The sequence below is a fragment of the Aulonocara sp. 'chitande type north' Nkhata Bay genome, linkage group LG20, assembly GCF_057382095.1.
Source record: "Aulonocara sp. 'chitande type north' Nkhata Bay isolate Kocher_YH1m ecotype deep benthic linkage group LG20, A_spYH_male_GT1.1, whole genome shotgun sequence".
Classification (NCBI taxonomy): Eukaryota; Metazoa; Chordata; class Actinopteri; order Cichliformes; family Cichlidae; genus Aulonocara; species Aulonocara sp. 'chitande type north' Nkhata Bay.
In genome coordinates this window covers 32,915,199-32,938,852 of record NC_141363.1, presented here as the reverse complement: position 1 = coordinate 32,938,852, position 23,654 = coordinate 32,915,199, and the positions used below count along the sequence as shown (strand labels likewise).

At 37.9% G+C, this 23,654-nt stretch overlaps 2 protein-coding genes across 2 annotated transcripts; one reads left to right on the top strand and one right to left on the bottom strand.

Moving 5' to 3' along the window:
* The first annotated feature begins 52 nt into the window (after positions 1–52).
* mtg2 (mitochondrial ribosome-associated GTPase 2) lies at positions 53–2,839 on the top strand. Its single transcript, XM_086278901.1, has 6 exons — positions 53–532; positions 680–827; positions 1,516–1,631; positions 1,755–1,973; positions 2,068–2,206; positions 2,335–2,839. Exons 1-6 carry the CDS (start codon positions 302–304, stop codon positions 2,706–2,708), a joined length of 1,227 nt encoding a protein of 408 aa, XP_086135027.1. The 5' UTR covers positions 53–301; the 3' UTR covers positions 2,709–2,839.
* Positions 2,840–12,784: 9,945 nt separating this feature from the next.
* LOC147306037 (cadherin-13-like) lies at positions 12,785–22,650 on the bottom strand. The gene is made up of 20 exons (XM_086278227.1): positions 22,378–22,650; positions 21,992–22,126; positions 21,754–21,900; positions 21,542–21,666; positions 21,247–21,466; positions 20,976–21,104; positions 20,709–20,891; positions 19,032–19,369; positions 18,784–18,926; positions 18,464–18,688; positions 18,070–18,294; positions 17,597–17,718; positions 17,318–17,389; positions 17,119–17,220; positions 16,907–16,963; positions 16,027–16,134; positions 15,805–15,864; positions 14,613–14,711; positions 14,432–14,491; positions 12,785–14,293 (listed from the first exon to the last, which is right to left on the bottom strand). The coding sequence occupies exons 1-20, from the start codon at positions 22,411–22,413 to the stop codon at positions 13,946–13,948; spliced, it is 2,934 nt and encodes a 977-aa protein (XP_086134353.1). The 5' UTR covers positions 22,414–22,650; the 3' UTR covers positions 12,785–13,945.
* Positions 22,651–23,654: the final 1,004 nt, after the last annotated feature.

The following is a 23,654-nucleotide window of genomic DNA, read 5'->3' as shown; positions in this document are numbered from 1 at the left end:
CCGCAAAGCAACGGCAAAGACTGATTTTGACCGGTGGGGCTTCCGTACATGTGTTGGTCGTAGTCGGTAAACGTGTGATGGGTAGTTGCGATCGTTTTGGAAACGCCAAATAATTATACATATACAAGGGAAATCCATGAATGGACGTTTAGATTTTATAAACCCTTACCTAGTTCCCCGATAGTTTCCTGTTTATCACGCTGGTGGAGATGCGTATTAACGTAAACGGTCGACGTGACATTGACAGATCGCTTTTAGCTACTTTAAAACTGTAACCGGTGTCTGTTTGTTGAACGCTATAATGTTGGCAGCGTTGTCTCGATTTAAAATCCCTCGCCGACCATCCTCGGAATTACTTTTAAGATGTATTTTCGAACAAAAGGTCGAAAGAGGTGAGCTGAGCCCCCTCACACTCAGTTCTGTGACTTGTAGTAGGAAAGTCGGCGGTGTCAGAGATGTCAGCACCTCGAGTACACTGTGCACCAAAGTCCGCGGAAACTCCAAGAAAAGGGAGCTGTCTGAAAAGAAACTGGTATGTTAAGTTAAAGCGTATTTTACACGTCTTATTTCTCAGGATATTTGCATATTTACAAAGCATAAACACACCTGTCGTGGAGACTATCAGAGTCGTAAGCATGGTTCACTCTACTGTGACATTGCTTCTTTTTGCGCCTCACAGACCCGTCACTTTGTGGACCACCGCCGTGTGAAGCTGGTGGCTGGGTCAGGGGGTAAAGGGGCCAGCAGCGTTCACAGTGAGCCTCGGAAAGAGTGGGGTGGACCGGATGGAGGGAATGGAGGTGACGGAGGAAGCATCATTATAAAGGGTAAGTTTGATTGGTTACAGGAATGTTTATTTGCACTATTTGCTATGTAGAAGTCAATATACTCTCAAGAGCAAACATACGGTAATTTTTCAATCTTCCGTTGTTCAGTTTCTGTGAGCCTGTGTGAATTGAAGCCTCAGCTTTTTGCTCTTAGCTGGCAGGAGTGGCGCCCGATGTAGTTTTTATGCTGCTGTAGCCCAACTGCTTCAAGGTTCAGCAGGTTGTCTTCCTATCAGCTCACCTCTGACCTCTGAAATCAACAAGGCATCTTCACCTGCTGAGAACTGCTGCTCACTGGATATTTTCTCTTTTCAAGACTGTTATGTATAAATCTTTGAGACCATTGTGCTGGAAAATTCCAGTAAACAAGTTTCTAAAATACTCACACCAGCCCTCCTGGCACCAACAATCCAGTCACATTCAAAGCAACTTAAGTCATGTTTCTTCGCCATATGGTGCTCTGTTTAAACTTGAGCAATTGGTCTTGACCGTGTCAAGATGTTTTATACATTAAGATGTTGCCATCTGATTAAATATATGTTTTAATGAGCACCTGGTGTACCTAATGAAGTGGCCGGTGAGTGTGTATAGACAGGAACCAAAGCCAGGATCAAATGGACAATAAATTCTTCAATAAGAATGAGTTTCTTCATGCTTTTATACGTATTCCTTTTTTGTCTGCTTTCAGCTGACCGCTTTGTCAAATCATTAGCACAAGTAGTTCCACTTTACAAGGGGGAGGATGGGGAATCGGGAGGCAGCAAGAACTGTTATGGTCGGAATGGCAGCCCAACCTACATTCGTGTGAGTCCCTGCATTTCATCATAAATGGCACCCACTTTGATCATGAGTCTGGCCTGACCTTACTTAACCTCTCCTGTGATGTTTTTTTTGTGTGTGTGTGTTTGCTTTTTTAAATCTGTAAAGGTACCATTAGGAACTGTAGTCAAGGAGCTGGGCAAAACCATACTGGACATGACTGAGCATGGTCAGGAGTATCTTGCTGCATTTGGAGGGGCTGGAGGGAAAGGGAACAGATTCTTTCTGTCAAATGAAAACCGTTCTCCAATGACAGCTACTCCTGGAATAACAGGCCAGGAGCGGCTCCTTCAACTGGAGCTTCGTACCATGGCACATGCTGGACTTGTGAGCAGACCCTGTTTCTGAAGAGAAAACTGGCGTCAGACTTTTCATCAATGCAGATGTATTGAAGTGTTTTTATTCTCTTTCATCCCATCAGGTTGGCTTTCCAAACGCTGGGAAATCATCTCTGTTGAGAGCCATCACCAATGCTAGACCTGCTGTGGCTGCTTACCCTTTTACAACTCTCAATCCTCATGTGGGCATAGTCAAGTACAGGGATCATGAGCAAGTTGCAGGTGGGTGGTTTTAAGCAAAGATTCTAATTGTCTATTGTAGGAGAAAAAAAGGTTATTATTATAGTATATTACAGTATGATAAAGTTGAATGATGTTGTGATTTTTTTTTTTATCTTAACTTTATGCAGTTGCTGACATCCCAGGGATTATTCGAGGAGCCCATCTAAATCGAGGCTTAGGAATCTCCTTCTTGCGCCACATAGAGCGCTGTCGTTTCCTCCTTTTTGTTCTGGACTTGTCGGCTCAAGAGCCCTGGACCCAGCTCCAACATTTGCGTTATGAACTGGACCAGTATGAACCTGGACTGTCCCAGCGGCCTCAGGCTATCATAGCCAACAAAATGGACCTATCTGAGGCCCAGGAAAAGCTGGAAACTCTTAAAAGCCACGTTTCCCAGAGGGTCATCCCTGTTTCAGCTCTCACAGGACAAAACACAGAGGAGCTCATTCTCCACCTGAGAGAGTTGTATGATGGCTACATCCAAGGGGGAGGTAATGGGTGAAGGGAGATTCAATGGTAGGAAAAACTGGCTACTTGCTTAATAGAAAATGTGTATGATGAATATTTATATTGGACAATTTAGTCAGTATTTTAATTTCTCAATAAATAAATAAAATAATAAATAAAACACAAGAGTTTGGTGTTTAATTAATGATGGTATTTACACATACAATATTTAAATGTATTATTTTATAAAAGATGAACAGCAAAAGAGATTTTCAATGCTGCCTTTAAGTTTTACTTGATCAATTTTTTTTAAGATATGATTTGTCAGGAACAAAGTTATTGAGAGTTGAAAGTAGATGGAATTCCTTGCTAAACCAGCAGAGGGCATGTTTGTCATGTTTTATTGAACCTCAGTGGTAGTTATGTAAATAAAGCTCCATATAGTCAAAGTAAAGACATCTGAGGGTTTGTGGAGAACTTAGTACAGTTACTGTGGTGAGCAGGGAACTTCAATTGATTTTTACAAGCTCATAAAAAGATTGGTGGTTGTGTATGTGTGTGTAAATCTTTAGAAAGTGGTGTCACTACAAACTAATATTTTGGGGTAAATCTAAATATGACTTGCAGCTTTCTCTCCTGGAGCTGATGTGGTTTCAGAAATGTGTGTTAAATTTTCTGTCAGTGAACGTTATATGAGTTTTGAATTGAACAGAGTAAAATAGCCCATTATTGTCATTGTACGTTGTGGGTACACCGCAGCAACTGTGCAGGAATAAATAACAAACAGGAGAAATATATACAAAATGCTTGGTCAGAGTAGAGACTATGTCCGAAAAGCCCAGGGGAAGAAGGAGTTTGAGAGATAGATATTTGTAAAATGCTAATTATAAAATCAGTACAGCCAGTTGGATAAACGTTGTTGACTGAGTTTATAATTTATAATGTTTATAATTTGATTATCAAGTCTGGTCCTCCTTTCATGTGGAAGCAATGGGCCACATTCCTAGCTTTAATATGGTATAGCTCTTTGTGCACTTTGCGCAAAACAAACCATGTTAATAAGCTATATTCATTTTGTTAGTCTAAATGCGGTTTGTAAATAATTAAAAAAGCTTTTACTTACAAAGCTGCACCTCCACCAGGGGGCGGAAGAATCAACAAAAAACAGCCCTGATGCGCTGCAACTTTTAAAGTTAAATTTTAACAAAGGATTTGATAATGTTTGCAGGCACAAATAATAATTGCCATATAGAGCTGGGCGATAGAACGATAACGATATGTATCGCGATATAACTTTTACTCGATAGAGAAATTAAACTATCGCGATAGACCTCGCCACTCTTGTACTCTTAAAAAAAAAAAAAAAAAAAAAGGTCAGCCAATCCAAATTAAGTAGCGCAGAGCCGAACCAATCACAGCCGCAGCGTCACGTCGCGTGACTTGTTACATACAGCACAAGTGCCAAGCCGCACATGTGTATTTGTTTGTGAAGCAGCCAGCCACCGTACCGCCCGGGTGAATGAGTGTGCCGACTAGAAAAATCAACCGAGCGTGACCGAAGGTTACCGAAGAGAAAACAGATGATGGTTCCAATGCCGGAGAGATTGTCGAACGGAAGAGCCATAGAAGTTCCGTAGTGTGAAGGTATTTCACACTAGCGTGCACTGTAAATTGTGCCGAAAGCAAGTCTGGAAATACAATAAACTGGTGCATGCGTCACACTGTGCGCCACGTTATTGTTTCGGTGAAATGATTTTCTACAATACTGTTACTGTTAATTCTACTCTCTGCAGTGTTTAAATGCTTACATATACACACAGTTACTGTCCCTCCACACATACGACTCGGCTCTGCTTCTATGCCCCAGCTTTGTTTACTTTTTCCCACCGAGGCTTCTAGACTTCTGATTGGCCAACATTTCTGCACGGTTAGGAATCTAGCGCCACCTGCTGCTTTGGCATGTTCATAGCAGCGTTTTCCTTCATTTCTGCCTTTATGTGTGGACGGGATTATTTTTTAAAACAAACGGAAAATCTCCGTTTTCAAAAATACCCGTCTACGTGTGGACGTAGCCTCAGTCTCTGACTGGAAGCGCTAATTCGTCATTCGGCTTTTGTCAGACTAAAGTAACTGTTAAAACTGTTTGAAAAGCTAAGCTATACAACAAGGAGAGATTGAGAATTTCCTTTTAGTTCTCAGTTTATTTGATATTGACAAAAGTTAGTCAGTTTTGTCTGTTCTTCTGTAAAACAAACTAAGATTTATTTTTAGAATTAATATTTTGTTTCTAAGTGGAATTGACAAGTTAGTAGTCTGTTTCGTTTGTTCTATTTTGAAACTTAAACGCTTTAGCGGCTGCCTTTTTTGTAGTTTGCAATATTTGCCTTTATTTATCTGAAAAAGTCTCATGTTCCTTAAGTACATCTACCCTGTTGAACTTCATCCATCCATTCGCGTCCGCTTAATGGAAGAACTTATTATGGGAAATAAATATTTAAATAAAAACAAGCTGCTGATTATTTCACATTTTACTTGTGAGCAACGGCACATTTAAATCTTACTAATAGATATCTTTATCGCCTGAAATGAAAAAAACATATCGTGATATGAAAAAATCTTATATCGCCCAGCTCTATTGCCATATCATTGTAACCTGTTTCTGGTCAAGAGATGAATAGACCTTCCAACTCAGGTTTGTTCACCATCATCTGGGGGAAAAAAAAGATTTTTTTTTCTCTTTAGCTAACAACGGTTTTCTTCACGAGCTAGCATAATAAGTGTGTCCTGTTTGGTGTTGTAAGTCAAGGATCAAGTAGACCGGAATTTCGCTATATATGATCTTTTTTCTTAACCAACAAGAGGTTAAGAAGTCTGTAACACCTCATAGCTGATTTTATTTCCTTTTTACTTTATCTCTGGCTAAGTTAATTTAAAACAAAAATGTAACCCAAGCAATTCGATTTAAAACTACAGTTTGATAAATGTATATGTATTGCTTATGCTTCTTATGTCTATTACTTCCTATGTCAATAAGATGTATACAGCACTGAAAGCAGTGTCTGATGTCAGAGTGATGTGTTAAATGACCCAGTATATCATCAAATGCCTCTGGGGAAGGATTAGCTGCCAGCCCGGGAAAACAAGGTCAGGAAGAGCACACTCAGCAATTTCTCCACTTTTAATTAAGTGTAGGGATGAACCTTTACAAGAGGTACTTACATCACTTTCCAGAATAAATTTGTTCTTTTGCTGGTCTCCTCAAATAGGTTATTTGAAAGAGCTGCAAAACACTATGCTTGATAGTTGGTATGAAGCATTTATGCTGATGCTCTCTGTAGTTTCCTCTTATGACCAGACTTGGTCTGGTCTGTTCAAAGGACATTTTCCAGAAGGGTTTGTTCAGATACAGCTTTGTAAACCTAATCAACACTGTCATGTTTCTAGAGAGAAAATGCTTTCTCATTTCAAACAATTCATAGGTTTTCTGTCCTTTTCTAATTGTGCTCATTAACTTTAACATTTAACAAGCTAATTGAGGCCTACATAGTTAACAATTATGGCATTGTGTTAACATACACTCCCATTCTTCAGACTTGAAAACTGTTAAAACCTCTGCCTGCACTTGCTGATGATAACAGAAACATTTTTTAAGTTGTATCTTCAGGCATTTTGTTACTAACAGCCTGTCACAAAAACATAATTTGTTCTGATTCCAGGAGTTTATTTATAGGATTGTCGGTAGATTAACGGCATAAAATAACATTTTTGTACTAACAAGACAGGAAAGGATTCACAGAAAGCAAGTAAACTTGAAATTTAACCATAAGAAAAATTAAAACTATGCCTTAAAAACTGTTGAGAACTCAAAATTACAGTAAAAAGCATTTCCCTGTTATGACTGTTGATAACCACATTCACTATCTAACCACTATCACTGTCTAATGATATCGTAGTGAAAGTAGCATGTGAACCATTCTCATCTCTAAAGTCAAGTTTTCTTTTCCCATAACCCAGACCCCATCATATCATACTATCATCTCACACAATTAAGCTATACTCTGGCTTTGCGTTTTGTTAAGCTAATATTTAGATCAAGAGCAGCCATTTAAAATGCCTTACTTTTCATAATATTGTAATATACACTTATGAGACATATTAGAGACTATGAGTACTGAGCTGGCACTGAGCTCAAAGTTGTGATCTGTGGAGAGCATCCTGCTGGAGAGTATTCAAATTCTGAAAAATATAGACAAAGGGGTGAAAAAGAAGAGATAATACATTAATAACAGAATCTAGCTGTTTAGATCTATGTTTGCTGGATTTATTACTTTTTTGCTATTGCCTTATTTAGTAGAATTTTTAGAGAATATAGACAGAATCCCATTCAAGTCTTGAAAGTTAGAAGTAGAAAGTTGTATGAATTAGCTTGTTTCAGATGACTTAACAATAGCAACAAAAGTCTCTGTAAAAACCTTTCACACGAAAAGGTCTCATATTGCTTTACCCCAGGCTTAGGTTGTCCCTGCAGATGTCTCATTGCCATGTTTGAGGACGCTTCCAGTGGCTGGAAAAATCAAGCATTTAAATGTTAATAGTTTTGACCAGGTTTGCAAAAGTCTTAACACCTGCTTTTAAAAATCTGACAGATTTACTCAGTTATAATAAGAATAATTATTATAATAATCTGTACCATGCGTAACATTTTCATGACTAAATGATTGTGCCATTGAGCCTTCCTTTTGGGACTTTGAAATCAGTGCGCAGATTTCGGATACTCCAGGTACAGCTTTATTCATCACCTGAAAAGAAACCAAACAAAGAAATGTCAAACGTAATGTAATATCCAACGGTGCAATAGACTCACAATACTTGAAATGTGCAATTCCCTTGTATTCTTATTCCTATTTATTCTATTTATCCCTTTTGTATACTCTGTATTTATATATGTGTATATATGGTATATTTCTGCTCACATTCTGTAACTTCTGTCGGTGCAGTGCTATTGGAAACCAGATTTCCTGAAGGAACCCACCTGAGGGATATTAAAGTTTCATCTAATCTAATCTAATCTAAACCATGGCAGTATTTCATGTTTGAAATACAGTTGTCATCCAAGCCCATCATGCTAAGCTGGCTTGATGTACTTTTGTAGTTAATCTTGGAAAAAGACCAAATTCAAATGTTTTGACATCTTCTGTCCAAATTTCCAAACCTATATGTGACTTGGCTATTCTTAATGAAAATGTAAAAAAATAAAGACCTTTGACAAATAAACACTTATTTTCTTGGAACTATGTAGTTTTATTAAAGAGCAGAAAAGAAAACATTACACAAGCAGGAGTAAGTAGCATCTACATGTGCACAAAACACCCGCAAAAACCTTTAAATGGTCTCTCAGTCTAGTTCCGTAGGCTACACAATCAAGGGGAAGACTGCTTACTTGACAGTTGTCCAAAAGACAACCATTGACACGTTGCACAAGGAGGGCAAGACACAAAAGGTCATTGCAAAAGAGGCTGGCTGTTCACAGAGCGCTATGTCCAAGCACATTAATAGAGAGGCAAAGGGAAGGAAAAGATGTGGTCGAAAAAACTGTACAAGCAACAGGGATAACTGCACCCTCGAGAGGACTGTGAAACAAAACGCCTTCAAAAATGTGGGGGAGATTCACAAAGAGTGGACTGCAACTGGAGTCAGTGCTTTAAGAACCACTACGCACAGATGTATGCAAGACATGGGATTCAGCTGTCGCATTCCTTGTGTCAAGCCACTGTTGAACAACAGACAGTGTCAGAAGGGTCTCGCCTTAACCCTAACCCTTGCCATGTCATCTGCTGGTGTTGCTCCACTGTGTTTTCTGAGGTCCAAAGTCAACACAGCCATATACCAGGAAGTTTTAGAGCACTTCATGCTTCCTGCTGCTGATCAACATTATGGAGATGCAGATTTCATTTTCCAACAGGACTTGGCACCTGCACACAGTGCCAAAGCTACCAGTATCTGGGACCATGGTATCCCTGTTCCTAATTGGCCAGCGAACTCACCTGACCTTAACCCCAGAGAAAATCTATGGGGTATTGTGAAGAGGAAGATGCGATTTGCGAGACCCGACAATGCAGAAGAGCTGAAGGCCACTATCAGAGCAACCTGGGCTCTCAGTGGGGCGATTGTGGCTCAAGAGTTTCGTCTTGTAATCGGAAGGTTGCCGATTCGAGCCCCGGCTCCGACAGTCTCGGTCGTTGTGTCCTTGGGCAAGACACTTCACCCGTTGTCTAGTGGTCAGAGGGCCTGGTGGCGCCATGTCTGGCAGCCTCACCTCTGTTAGTGTGCCCCAGGGCAGCTGTGGCTACAATGTAGCTTGCCATCACCAGTGCGTGATTGGGTGGATGACTGAATGTAGTGTAAAGCACTTTTGGGTCCATAGGGACTAAGTAAAGCGCTATACAAATGCATTTACCGTTTACCTGAGCAGTGCCACAGACTGATCAAATCTATGCCATCCCGCAGTGCTGCAGTAATTCAGGTAAAAGGAGCCCCAACTACGGCAGAAATGAGCTTCCTCCGAAGGGTGGCTGGCCTCTCCCTTAGAGATAGGGTGAGAAGTTCGGCCATCCGGGAGGGGCTCAGAGTAGAGCAGCTGCTGCTCCACATCGAAAGGAGCCAGCTGAGGTGGTTCGGGCATCTGACAAGGATGCCCCCTGGGCGCCTCCTGGGTGAGGTGTTCCAGGCATGTCCCACCGGGAGGAGGCCCCGGGGCAGACCCAGGACACGCTGGAGAGATTATATCTCTCGGCTGGCCTGGGAACGCCTTGGTATTCCCCCGGATAAGCTGGAGGAGGTGGCTGGGGAGAGGGAGGTCTGGGCCTCTTTGCTTAGGCTGCTGCCCCCGCGACCCGGCCCCGGATAAAGCGGATGAAGATGGATGGATGGATGGAGCCCCAACTAAGTATTGCGTGCTGTACTTGCTCATACTTTTCAGTTGGCCAAGAATTCTAAAAATCCTTTCTTTGTATTGGTCTTAAGTAATATTCTACTTTTTTGAGATACTGAATTTGGGGTTTTCATTAGTTGTCAGTTATAGTCATCAAAATTAAAAGAAATAAACACTTGAAATATATCAGTCTGTGTGGAATGAATGTAACCATTATACAAGTCTCACTTTTCGAATGGAATTAGTGAAATAAATCAACTTTTTGATGATATTCTAATTACATGATTGGCACCTGTATTTAGGACAGTTTTGTGTTATTTCAGGTTTAATGTTTTTTTAACAGGATGATAAGTGTGTAATCAGCTCAAAGTAAATTGCGGTCACTCGTAATAGTAAAAAATAAGTTCAATGGCACAGACGATTAAGACACATTATATTTGGATTTATGTTACAATGATGGCACCTTGTATAGCAACTGCCTGCTCCTTTTGGGCTTTTCACAAGATTTGTTGAACATACAACCTAAAATATCACAAGAACAGTTTTATAATTTGTCCAGTAGTGATAGTTGATAATAAAAGTGTCCAATGCCAATTTTTATTTGGACTTTGTGACTTTTGCAGGAATTAATTTTCGCACATGTCATACTCCTCTAAGTGGCCATGCATCACAGTTGAATGATTTGTGACAGGCTGCAATTCAGAGCCACTCATTAAAAAAAAAAAAACAGCTAAAAAATTGTATTATTACAAAAATATATATTTTGCAACACTTACTGGATTCGTTGTGACAGTTTTAACGTGAGATATTTCTTGCATCTGGTTCTCTTTTTGGTTCCCGACACCTGCTTCAGAAATAGTAATAGTGTTTTAAGTTTTTCCACCAAAACCAGTCACAATTGTACGGAAGAGGATTAGGGCCACTGGAAAAAAAAAAAAAAGAATTCTGACTTTAATCTCAGAATTCTGACTTTAATCCCAGAATTCTGAGAATAAAGTCAGAATTCTTTTTTTTTTCCAGTGGCCCTAATCCTCTTCCGTAGTTATGTGTGTAGCAAGTGAAAATAAAATAAAATAAACAATAAAATCAAAGGTGAATCAAATAGACCAATACGGCAAGCCGGGATGGTCCATTTGGTAAAGTAAATCCGTTGGGTATCTTTCTTTGCCTTTAGACAATAATTCTGATGGCAAAAGCACCAAACGGGACAGGCGAAAAAACGAAAAGCGAAAAGTGCTTTAATTCATCTGATTTTTTTTCCATTTTATAAATACATTCTTAAATAAATACACCTGATATAAACTTTTAAGTCAAAGCTTGAAAAATGTATTTTTGAGCTCATTAACAGCTGTTTATTTGGAGAGATGTAGTCCTTACTGGACAGCCAACACAAACATATGATTATATATGTAGTACATGATGCACTACCCGAGATTAAACAGTATCTCCAAAGTGTTGTGATTTACAGATTCGCTTGCTAGGCCTCTTTGGGTTTTTATAAGGAAGGGCATCCAGCATTAAAATGTGTTGGATCAAAACATGCTGCTACAGTCTGTAGCGACCCCTTGTGGATATGGGAGCAATCAAGTAGCACTGGAGGTTAAACAGAAATATTTAAAATGAGCTCAACCATAAACAACTGCATCATTAATACTGATTCACATAACACTGTAAGTACTTTTTCATTTGATTGAATTTATGTACAGTTTGGCATTAATACAGTTTTATGTGTAATATGCTATTGTTACTTTTGCTAAGGGATCTTACATGATTTCTCCAGCACGTCATTGTGAGCTCAAGGAAATAATTAGATATAAACTTTATAATATTTCAGCCAGTTAGGTGTGCAGAACAGTGGTGATGTAAGACTTTTGCACAGAACTGTACTGTAGCCTTCCCTGTTGAAGTTGATGTGGTTTTAGAGAATTCTGTCTCACATATTCTTGCAGTGGGCATGCTGGGGGGTGCCAATGCTACCCCTCAGCCTCCTAGTAGATACAACTGTGGTATCAATTTCAAACTCCTTGTCGTCTTGTTCTCAAGATATTGCATTCGCAGAATTTTCAGAAAACCTGACCTCTGACCTGGAGGTCAAGGTCACCGAAATGCAAACTCATCTGAAATTTTTAGTAGCTGCACCTTTTGTATGAAATTCAAAATCCTACATCACCTCATTTTGTGGTCAAGGTAACTGGGATTCTGACCTTTTTGGGACCTGTACAACTGCAGTGAAAACTCTGGCTGCACTGACTGTCCCAAGTCTGATATTAGATGCATATCTAAAGATGCATGTGTAATTTACTTTTTGTGAATAAAATGTTGACAAGGTTGCCAAAAGCAGCACGATTTTATTAAGTGTGCAGTGTGAACCCTTACAGGAGGTTCTCACCTCACTTTCCACCATAAATTTGTTCTTGTGTTCCTTGTCTTGTCCTCAGACATTTTTCTTGAAAGCTGATTCCATTCCTTACAAGAGTTAATTAATAAATTATGTTGATTCTTCTAAAGACTAAACTTAGGAATGAATATGTATTCCTAAATGAACCCCCCCCCCCCCCCCCCCCCAAGGTTTATGATTATGGAAGTTGAGACATGCCATAATCAGTGGCGTAACCAAGCTGATGAGTAAATCAGATGCTATCATGTGAAATACGAACTACAAGCCATGATTCCATAGTTTGTAGACCCACCGGCAACAAACTGAAGTCTAAAATGGTTGTGGAGGAATTTTGTCCCATGTCGTTGGTTCTGTTTTATAAGGTTTGCAGGTTTTTATTTATGCAGAGTTTTTGTAAAGTCCTACCACAACGTGATTCGTTAGTTTTTTTTAGCTATTCTGTTGTAGATTTTCTGGTGTACTTGGAACCATTGTCCTGTTGCGTGACCCTTTTTTGGCCAAGCTTTAGTTGATGGACTTATTATGATTTATTATCAGTATTTTTCTGAACAAGTGGAGCAATAGAAGTTGACTGCTTTGAGACTGCTTCCTTTTTACTTACAGTTGTTTTTATCTCTTTTATGTTCAGATTTCCATCTGTTGCAATAGACTAATCTTTACTAAAAGCACATTTTGGCATCGAATATGTCACCCCAAATAAATAAAGCTTTGTCTACAGAAAAGTTTAGGATTTTGACTTTAACCCATCTGACAAATCTAAAGCTTTGATAAGAAACCTGAGAGTTATTTTACTCATCTTTGGATGTTTTTTAATTAGTGAGAAAAATGTGCAATGACAAAGCTTACAAGAATGCCATTTAGAATGAAAAACTAATTCAGTCAGGCTTGTGTAGAAGCTTCTGACAGATTTAGACATTAATGAAATGTGAGTAAGTCATTAGATATTTACTAAGTTTAGTAAATATAATTTTAATGCACTTCCCAACATTACCTTTGCTGGTATGAGTGTTCAGAAGTATTTTTACTGTATGAATATGGCTTAATATAACTAGGCACAAATACAAATATAACAATTTCTTTGTAAAACCACAAGGAGTCAGTGTTTCACAAGAATTAGATTAATAAACATGATAGTGATAGTTCTATAGTGAGAATCTTGTTTGAGAGGTTCAGATTAACACGTTTATTAGTATTACCACTATACAAACATTTGATGCACATAAAACATGGTTACAATGATCCTTAGCAGCATATTAACTAGTTTATTAGATGCACCCAGATGCTCAGACAGTGTGGGAGAAGGCCGACCATCCTCCTCACCGAAGCAGTCAGCAGACTTACTGTCCTGCATGTACAAACATGAAAACACCCATACAACCACAGATACCCGAGAGCACGCCCACGCCAGCACCTTTTGATAACGTGGAGTCTAAACAACAAAATGAGAACAAGTTTGACAAGTTTGTCGTGCCAAAATGGAAATACTGTGGAATTACATTACAGCGGCAGTCATCATTTATTCTGGAGAAAGCTTTTACTTGCACAAGACACACCTGCATGCCTTTAAGATTCATGCATTCAAGCTTAACTCTGTTTTTTTAAAGGCCTGACAACCTCTAATGGACAAAGAAAACAGTTCACACGCTTGAAATATATTATTTCGCAATAGAAAAAGATAAAAAAGTGACCTTAAAAAACACTTTTGAGAACAGAAGCTCAAGATAACCCAAACGAAAGTAGAAAGCATTACCCTCTTAGTACAATTGATCGTATGTTTCCCAAAGTGCAAATAAGCAGATTTGATAAATACCATATTCACCCCTCTGCATTAGTTTTTGCATTACCCAGTCTTTATTGTAAACATTATGACATGACACTGCATCTTACCATACCATGCTCCCAGACAACTGAATAAATATTTATGACTTTTCATATTGTACCTTATACTTGAGGTCTGGTGACTTTATTGTGAAATGTAAACCTCATTTAATGTGAGTTTCTGCCAGTTTAGTTCATGGCTTTCCTCTTGGACAAGAGTTGCTGTTTGGATTTTCTGTATTGTGGTGACATCACTAGGCATGCAGACTGAGGCCAGAGTAGTGAACTTGTCACACAGATCCATTTCAGGGTCAAAGGAAACATCAGCAATGGAGATTGAATCAAGCTCAAAGTTATGCTCTGTGTCTCCCTCCTCATTATATACACGAGGCAGATAATTGCCCAGTTCCTTTCCTTGTTCCTGGAGAGCATTTATCCTTTTTGGTATTACCTCATTTAGTAGCTGGTTTCGTTGGTCTAGTCCCATATAAATCTTAAAAAGTAGAAACAGGAAGTTGTATGAATTTTCTTTTTTGAAATATTATTATATTAGAATTTAAATAGGAATTAAGGTAAGACAAGACTTTGTAGTTGACCATAAATGACAAAACTGTAGAAAATGTTGCTTTACCCCATGCTTAGATTGAACCTGCAGATGTGCCGTTCCTTTGTTGGATGATCCTCCGAGTGACTGAAAAAATCAAGCATTTAAATAGTTAAGCAAAATTCTTAACACCGGACTATTTAAATATGACACATGTACTTAATGATAACAAGAGTAAGTACAAGTTTTATAAGAAAAATCTCTGTACCATGCGCATAAAGCTTCCACGAGTAAAACCTTGTGCCATTGAGCTTTCCCTTTGAAAAGCTGAGATTATTGACCCGGTTTGTGATGCTCCATCTATCAGCTGAAAAGAAACCAAACAAACAAATGTCAAAGAATGACAGCATTTCATGGTTGAAATCATTTTAATTATGATTAGGCTTGTCCTCCAAGCCTATCATACTTGGATCATGTTAGAGCAAGGCTGTCAGTTGATACTGTACTTTTCTGTGTTTAAAACCTTTTAAAAATAAAAGAGCAAGGGACTAAAGAAGAACACATTACACAAGTTAAACCAAGTAGCATATATTATGCTACTTGCATACTACTTGCATAATAATATGCACACACAGTGGCTGCTCTCTGTCCCGACAAAACTGTGTTCCCGTCTTTGACTTGAATTAAGGATTTTTATCAGTTATTCAGTGTTTTAATGAGTATTTGGCAGCAGGATTATGTGTATATAATCATCTCCAGTTATGTAATAATGCCAATATTCATCTTTATTATCTATCCTGTAATATGCGGCTGTTGTTACATCGACAATACCTGTTAACAACAAAATTTGTTCCATAGTAGGAATTGCATGCAACAGCCACTTCATTAGGAATAACTGTTCAACTGCTCATTAATGCACATTTCTAATTAGCCAACCACATTCCATCAACTCAGTGTTACTGGCAGAGGGGTGATGGGGAGACGGGTGAACAGCTTTGAGTTGCTAGGATGGCAACAGTAAAAACTACTCGATCCTCCCAGGGTAGGCAGAAGTGCATCTCTTAATGGAAACAGGGAAACCTGAAACCAATGGGCTACAGTCTTCTGATGGCTCCTTCCAGTAAAATAATGTGCAACACCAAAACTGGTTTCTTGAACATAACAATGACTTCGCTATACTCAAATGGCATACTTTAATTCACAGTCTCCAGATCTCAATCCAGCAGAGCATCTATGGGATGTGGTGGAATTGGAGATTTGCACTTCTGCAAAATTTGTTAAACACTATCATATCAATAGGAACCAACATTTCTGAGGTATACTTCTAGCACCTTGTTGAATACATCCCATTATGACGACAAAAGGGTACTTGCAAGGTGTAACTAACAAAGTGGCTGGTGAGTGGAAATTATAAAATAGTTCTGGAAAATTTAACATCAAAAGGACTCATGTTGCTTTACCCCATGCCTGGATTGCCACTGGAGATGTTTCATTCCACTATTTGATATTGCTCCCAGTGACTGGAAAAATCAAGCATTAACTGGTTAATACTTTTGAAACTTCACAGAAAAGCAAAATGTCAAGAACCAGCAAAATCCTTAACAACCACTTCGTCAAATAGATGTACTCAATACTACTACTACTACTACTAATTATACTAATACTAATAATAATCTCAGTACCTTCCGCATGATGGTTCCACGAATAAATGCTGACCCTGATCCTTCCCCCCGGTACTGTGAGGTTAGTGAGTTCATTTGTGATCCTCCATGTACTGCTTCATTCATCAGCTGAAGAAAAAACCGCAAAACAAACACATCAAACCATGACATTGTTTCCTGGCACAAATGATTTCAATAAGAATCCATTTGCTAAAGTCTATGATAACATACAATGTAAAAAAGCAAGGCCAGCAGATTGTTCTGTGCTTTTTTAGTTTTCAATCAATCTCATAAAAAAAGGACCAAAACCCGAAAGAAATAAAGACTTCGTTTTTTGTTCTAAGGCTAAACAGTTTCTTGAAAGAGCAGGGGACTAACCCTACATCTCAACTGTGAAGCAAATGGGCTACAGCAGCAGCAGATGACCACACTGTCACTCTTGTCAACTAAAAACAGGAAACTGAGGCTATGTTTTACATAGGCTCACCAAAAACAGACAAGAGAACACTGGATGTATTGGCTTCTGTTGTGAAGTATATGATAGGAACAGTTGCATAAACAACATCTAAGCACAGGTTCATCCATCCTTATAGAAATGATTCAATCAGGTGGGGGTGATGTAATGGCGTGGGCGATATTTTCTTGGTATACTTTGGACCCCTTAGGACAAAGTCAACATCATTTAAATGCCACAGCCTACCTGAGTATTACTGCTGACCACGTCTGTCCCTTTATGACCACAGTGTACCCAAATTTGGATGGCTGCTTCCAGCAAAATAAGGCACCATGTCACAAATCTCAAATCATTTCATGCTGGTTTCTTGTAGAATTAAGTCAGTTCTGACAGAAAAGGTGGTCCAGCACTTTCAGAAGGTTTCATATGAAAAGAAATATTACATACCCCACTCACAGATTGTCCCTGGTGATATCCCATTCCCACGTTTGATCCCCGCTGTGACTGAAAAATCAAGCATTTAAATACTTCTGAGATTTGATAAATTTCATGAACAGAAAATTATGATGAGCAAAATTCTTAACTTCTACCTGTTTAAGTATCACAGGTTTACTTAGTGATAATAACAAATAAAACAACAGTAATCATAATATCTGTACCATGTGCATAAAGCTTCCACGAATGAAAGGTTGTGCCACCGAGCTTTCTTTTTGATACTTGAGGAATTCTGTGCTGGTTTCTGAGTCATTTAGAAGAAACGCCTGAAAAACATCAAATATTTCTCACAATGCATGGTATATTACAAAAATGCTCTTTACAAACTAGTTATTACAATAATATATATTTTGTAGCACTTACTGGACTCATTTTCACAGTTTTAACTTGAGATATTTCTTGCATCGCATTTCCATTCTGATTCACAATGGCCACCTTGACAAAGTAATGATGTTTTAAGGTTTTTATACCAAAAACGAGAAGTTATGTTTACATAATTTCAGTCATTACAATTGCTGAAGTAGGGATAATTACTTTTAAAAAGTCAGGCAAAATGAATCTTTAATTTAAAAACCAACAAATATCTGTGTGAGTGAGCATTTGAGTGTGTGTGTAAGTGTGATTTATGATAAATGTATTTACCGAACAGTCTGTTCCTGGATTCTCAGTGTTAGACTTCATCAGTTGTTGTTCAGAAGATAAATCCTCTTTGATTTCCAAGATCTGTTTTTTGCAGGACATCAGAAGAGCCAAAAGTAGCAAACCTGGAGCATAAAGACCACACACACAAATATATGACATACAAAACATGCTAGATGTTTATTGCTGTTATAATTCTGTTATTTTTACTTTAAATAAATATTTAAAAAAAACTGTTTTTCAAAATCTTAACAAGTATAAAAATAAGTACTTAAATCTAACTGAAAAACACCCATCGAAAACTCATTTACATTTTTTTCCTGAAGAAGTCCAAAGCTTATTATTAAAGTCAAAGTTATTTCTTATTGTTAGACCTTTTTTATTATTACATTTTAATCGTTTTTAAATAACAACAACAAATATAAATGAGGATATCTTATTTATAATGATGGAAATATTTGAAACATGTGTCCAACCTGTGATCAGCAGCATGGCCAAAAAAATCATTCCCACTCCCCCTGCTCCTAGTGTGGTGCCAGATGTCCTCACATGACAGTTTGGGGTTTCTGAGTCTAAGCAGCTGCAAACAGTAACTGACAGGTTGTGGAAAGCTGATTTCCCCTGTTGGTCAGAAACTTCTAGCGACAGCTCATGGTGATTGGAATGAACTGTAGGCTCTTTAACCAAGTTGACTGAATAACCTGTGTGTCCAAAATGAATACATAATCAGATGTATAACAGTCATTGTGGCAGTCTATGTATATACTACTTATACTTTTATATAAAGGAGGCTTAGAAGTATATTTAATACAAGTGACATTGTTTTTGTGAGTAATATAAGGTTGAGTATCTGCAGACTCTAAAGCTTACCAGTGACAGGGTCAATCTTCCACTTGCCCTCAACATCTCCATGGAGCTTGAAGGTGAAAGGGCCACTGTAGGGCTCAACATCTGAGTCCAAGGCTGTGATGTTGGCAAAGGATTGTCCGTCAGATTGGCACATTTCAATTGTGCTTACAACCAGGTATGGAGTATGATCATTGTCATCTCTAACATAGATACTAAGAGTTGCAGTGCTTGTCATTTGTGGTTTCCCTGGTGATGAAAAAGTATTGCAACTTGTTTAGAAATGTAATGAGGAAATGTAAATGAATAATTGGCCAAATATGTAAATACTTGTCGATTCATACCATCGTCAACAGCACATATTGTGACTACATAAATGTTGTCTTTAACAAACTCTGACTCTCGATCCAAGGGCTTTGATGTTGTTATGTTTCCAGTGTCAGGGTCCACTTTAATCCAACCAGCTGGATCGTGTCCTATAATGTATCTGAAATGGTTTGTTAGTCATTTTCAAAGTGTCTACTGATGTAGTAATGCTGTATGTTTTTGTCTTGTAGAAGTGACATGTAGTTGTATAGTTGTCAAGACTTACTTAAATGTGTTTTTGTTGGCAACATCAGGGTCTTTAGCTGTGAGTGTTGCCAGGTATTGGCCTTCCTTAACATTCTCAGTGACCACAGTTTCTATGGAAGTCTTGTCAAAAACTGGAGGCTCATTGACATCCTCAACAGCCACGATCACTTGACGGCTGGATGCAACTGTTCCAGCCACGAAGCTCATTGCAGACCCAGTAGCAGCGGAACCAGATATGGTAACTACTTTCCAAAGACCAATGGAGCTGCGTTTTTCCACTTTGCATGAATAATAGGGGATCTCATTCTCTACAGTGATAGTTATATTCTTCAGAGCACCATCTTCATAGTTTAAAGCCTGTAAAAGAGCATAACTGTTGGAGTCAAATTGTTAAATGTTGTCATTGTGTTACTTAAATTTGTAAATCATGGAAATAAAAGGCTGTTTATTTGATTCTGGCTAGGAGACAGGTGAGGAGTGTTCAGCTCCCACCGCCAGTCTCCCTTGCTAGCAAGTAAAAGCTGTTCATCTTGCTTCCTTGCTTGACGTTAACGGGAATAGGTTTCTAAACCAGCGGGGCCTGTGGAAGCGCAGACCCAACAATAACTTATCATATTTTTCCAGGGCTTTTTAAATCATAGCTTTGGTTAAAACTGTTTGCTACCCGATTAAAATTGCTTTTAGCTTGAATAAAGCCATATCGATTTGTTAAAATCCCGAATCGATTTTTAAATATAAATGTACTTTGCCAGAAATGCCAGAATCTCACAAAACTATTTCAGCAACCACAAAACAGCTAAAACAGTAAATGAAAGCAGGTAAATGGATTCCACAAAAAGACTCTCGCACAGAGCGCGGACCCGATGCATCACAGTGAGTGAGATTTCGGCTTTCTTTCACATAAACAGTCAGTGCTGAAAGTCGACAGCTCACAGATTCTGATAGGTCGGGGCTGCGCTTTGTGTTTTTGTCTTTTTTTTGCACTAGATTGTAAAGCTGTAGGTTTTGTCCCTCTCCAACCAAAATAGACTGAACCAGCAGCAAAAGAAGATCAAAACTATGCTTCGCCGCTTCACATTTCACTTTACATAAACATCGTCATGAATTCCCTCTTACTTTTGCTGTTTTGCTTCCACTATGATAAAATCACACTTCCTGCACAGCTCTCTCTCTCTCAGTGCACTTCAAGAACAGTTTCCCCATCTCAAATCTGTTTTCTGCATGATTTGCTTGCTTATTTCCAAGCAGTCTACTGTTGTTTACAGCACTGTTGGTCACTGCTTTTTCTTATATAAATGACTTCTGACAACAAAGTCTCATTTCTGCTGTTCAATACTGAATAAATATAAACTTTTTAAACTTATGCGAAATTGCAAAACGCTTAGCTGTGTCTAATAAAACCACTGTAATTTTGTTCTGCTTCACTTTAGCAGCATCAGGTATGTTCATATGCTGAGTCATGGTTTTCTTCCATTTTTGTTCTACTTCAAATTATTTTTAAGGTTATCTGCTATAAAAAGCCAGGCCAGGAAAATCTCTTTCATATTTTTCTGTGTTTTATATACTAATTTTTGAAGATAAAAAAGAGCTTATGTTGGTTAATTTAAAAAATGCAACAGGGTTTTTACCACAGAGACTGTTTTGAACTACTTAGATTGGAAAGTTTAGTCTACTGTAAACATAATCACAAAAATACCTTTTCCACATGGAGTAGTCCATCGTTTGTCTCAGGATCTGTAGTTATTCTAAAGTTGTTGTTTGTGTCTCCTTGGATTGTATATTTGGCTCTCCATGCTGGGGTTCCTCTGGTGTCTTCATCATGAACTTGTATACGTGAAACAAGAACATTTGTCTGTCCTTCTTTCACTTTTTCTGGGCCCTTGGGTCACAAAAGAGGAAGATGTAAAATAGGAAATGATTTTCATTGAATAAATTATTGTGACTGAAATAAGTAACTGCTAACTGTTTGCTGTGTGATGACAGGAAGGTGATTATTTCCATCTTCTATATTGATTATGATGGTGCAGGAGGTGGATAGCGGTTTTTCTCCATTGTCTTTGGCCTCCACTATAATGGTGTATTTCTCAGCTGTCTGATGGAGAAAAATAAAATTTTGCTCATCTTGAATGGATGTCAAAAATATTGAATTTAGTTGTACTATTGAAATTTGAGGAGATTCATGTTGAAAGATTAAAATGGAAAGTTTTAATTTTTCAAGCAGTAATTTCTCTCACCTCATGGTCCAGACATCCTTTAAAAGAAATGACTCCAATGCCTGTCTCATCGATCTCTTTGAAGTAGAACTCAAGATCCTTAGGTTTAGGTTTGACTGAAACTATGTTAAGGTCAACTTTGTTATATATCTCACTTATGTCTTGATCTGTTGCTTGAATTCTACCCACTTCAGTGCCTGTTAGTATCAAAAGGAAATAATGATTATTTTGTTTAGATTCACTGTCACAAAAACATAATTTTGACACCGTAGCATTAGTAATTTAAATAATATTTCTTTCCAAATGAGAAAATTACCCTGTGATGTTGACTCTTTCAAACAGAAATTTTGGAGGGTTGTCGTTTGTGTCCAAAATCTCTATATAAATCCCGAGCTGTGTCTCTATTTCATGTTTTTCTCTGTCAAGTGCTTTAAATTTAAGCTGCAATGGAAAGATGAAATAATCAAACCTCACTCCATGCATAGCTTTTACTTTCCATTTAGATATTTTTTTTAAATTTCTTCTTACCTTAAGAGTTTTATATTGTTCGTAGTCCACCGAACGGAGGACCTTTATTTCTCCTGTATATGAATTGATTTCTAACACTTGCGTTGGTTCCTCATCGACACCTTCTCCTTGTATCATAAAAAGAACGAGGTCCTTCTCAACCTCAATCTGTATCAAACATAAGACACACGAGCAGTGAATTTTGGAATTATCTTTCCTTATTTCATGATATGTGTTACATTTTAAGGCATACACTCACTTTGCCCAGTGAATATGGGAAAGGTCCCTGATAACCTTCATCAATAGTAAAGGAATTAATGATCCAGTTTCTTTTTTGACGCAGCAAAAGTTGTGAAGATGATCTGTGGACTCCCCAACACTGCAAAAGATCACACTGGAAAGATTTCTTGCAGTAAATGTGCAGCACAGCATATTTATGAGTATCATATATATTATATATTATATTATATTCTTAGCAGATTTTTAATCTTTAAACACTGGCTATAACTCAGTATAATGTTGACAGACATAATCGTCATAAACACAATTAGTAAAACAATTAGACATATTTTTAAAATATTTGTGTTGAAATTTATGGCAGAAGTAATAAAAGATTACATGTAGTTTTACATACTTAAGCCTTACCAGAATCAAAAGTAGAATTGGGTGTATTAGTTCCATTTTATATCCACAGAACGGCTAGTTTTGAAGTGAATTCGTTGCAGACTACTACTTGAATGCACTTGAGTAGAAACTCAGCTGCATGCCAATGTGAGCTTTGGCAGAGAGATACCGGTGGGAGGGATATCTTTATAAATCAGCTGTATACGTCTAGCCATGAGGTAATCGTAATCTTTATCTGTATCTGTATGGGTGTGTACAGTTTTCACCTTGACTAACAGTACCCGCTTGCTTGAGAACCTATAATGATGCTAGAAAAGAAAAGAAAAAACCCCCAACTAAAAACCACGTAAAATCACATTTAAAAACATAATTAATCTATGATATTATATTATGTATTATAATATATTATATAATATAGAATAGAATAGAATAGATAGAATTGCATTGTATTGTATTGCATCTGTGTGTCTGTGAGTATATGTATTTGTAACTGTATCTTGGGCAACTTTTATAGGTTCACTTAAATACATTGGAATAGATTATGGGTTTTTGCAACAGGCTAATCACCACAAAATGTCTAAAGGGACAATTTAAGATTTTTTGCTCACTTGTCTGTGTGCGCACACAACACACACCTTGATTTAGATACCTTTTGTGATTGAAGCGGCTATTTACAGAAAGGCAAGCAGACATGGTCGCCCCCTCAAACCACACAACAACAAAAATATATAAAAATATATCTACAATTACCAAATATGTTCTGTTAGCTGACACAAGTGGTGGAGGCATTTTTGCAAGGTCAGTGTTAAATGGCTTAAATGAAGAAAATCCCCCACACACAATTCTCTTCTAAAAGATTTAGAAAAATTACAAAAATGTCCAAATATGAAACAAACGAAGGCTGGCTAAAGATTGTTACACAATACTGATTGTATTTTAATACAGACAATTTAAATGTTGACAATAAAGACTAATACATGTAGTCACAGCACTGATTCAAGGGAATCAAGGACAAATGCGTTGTTTGATTTGCTCCGGATGTCACACATTGGAGTAACCTCACTCCAGAGTTAACTGCATTCCATTTGTAAAGTTGGAAAAGCAACTTTTTAAATGCTCTATGTCAAGGTACAATCATTCATCAATTACCATTAATATAGTACAAGGCCTTTTGTGTGATTAAAACCGCTTCATATTCACAAATAGAACATGGTTAGTGTTCTGTGTATGATTTATTTAGTGAGTCTCAAATGCACAGAAGTAGCTGTACAGATTCCAAGTTTTACAGGTTCCCTGCT

Bases quoted from the DNA above. Each gene is read 5' to 3' on its own strand.
- mtg2 (XM_086278901.1), top strand. From the start codon at position 302: ATGTTGGCAGCGTTGTCTCGATTTAAAATCCCTCGCCGACCATCCTCG. The intron at 533-679 runs GTATGTTAAGTT...TGCGCCTCACAG, and splicing joins AGCTGTCTGAAAAGAAACTG to ACCCGTCACTTTGTGGACCA. The intron at 828-1,515 runs GTAAGTTTGATT...GTCTGCTTTCAG, and splicing joins AGGAAGCATCATTATAAAGG to CTGACCGCTTTGTCAAATCA.
- LOC147306037 (XM_086278227.1), bottom strand. From the start codon at position 22,413: ATGGAACTAATACACCCAATTCTACTTTTGATTCTG. The intron at 21,467-21,541 runs GTAATTTTCTCA...TTTTTGTGACAG, and splicing joins GAAAGAGTCAACATCACAGG to TGAATCTAAACAAAATAATC. The intron at 16,135-16,906 runs GTATGTAATATT...TTTTTTCTTCAG, and splicing joins AGGGACAATCTGTGAGTGGG to CTGATGAATGAAGCAGTACA.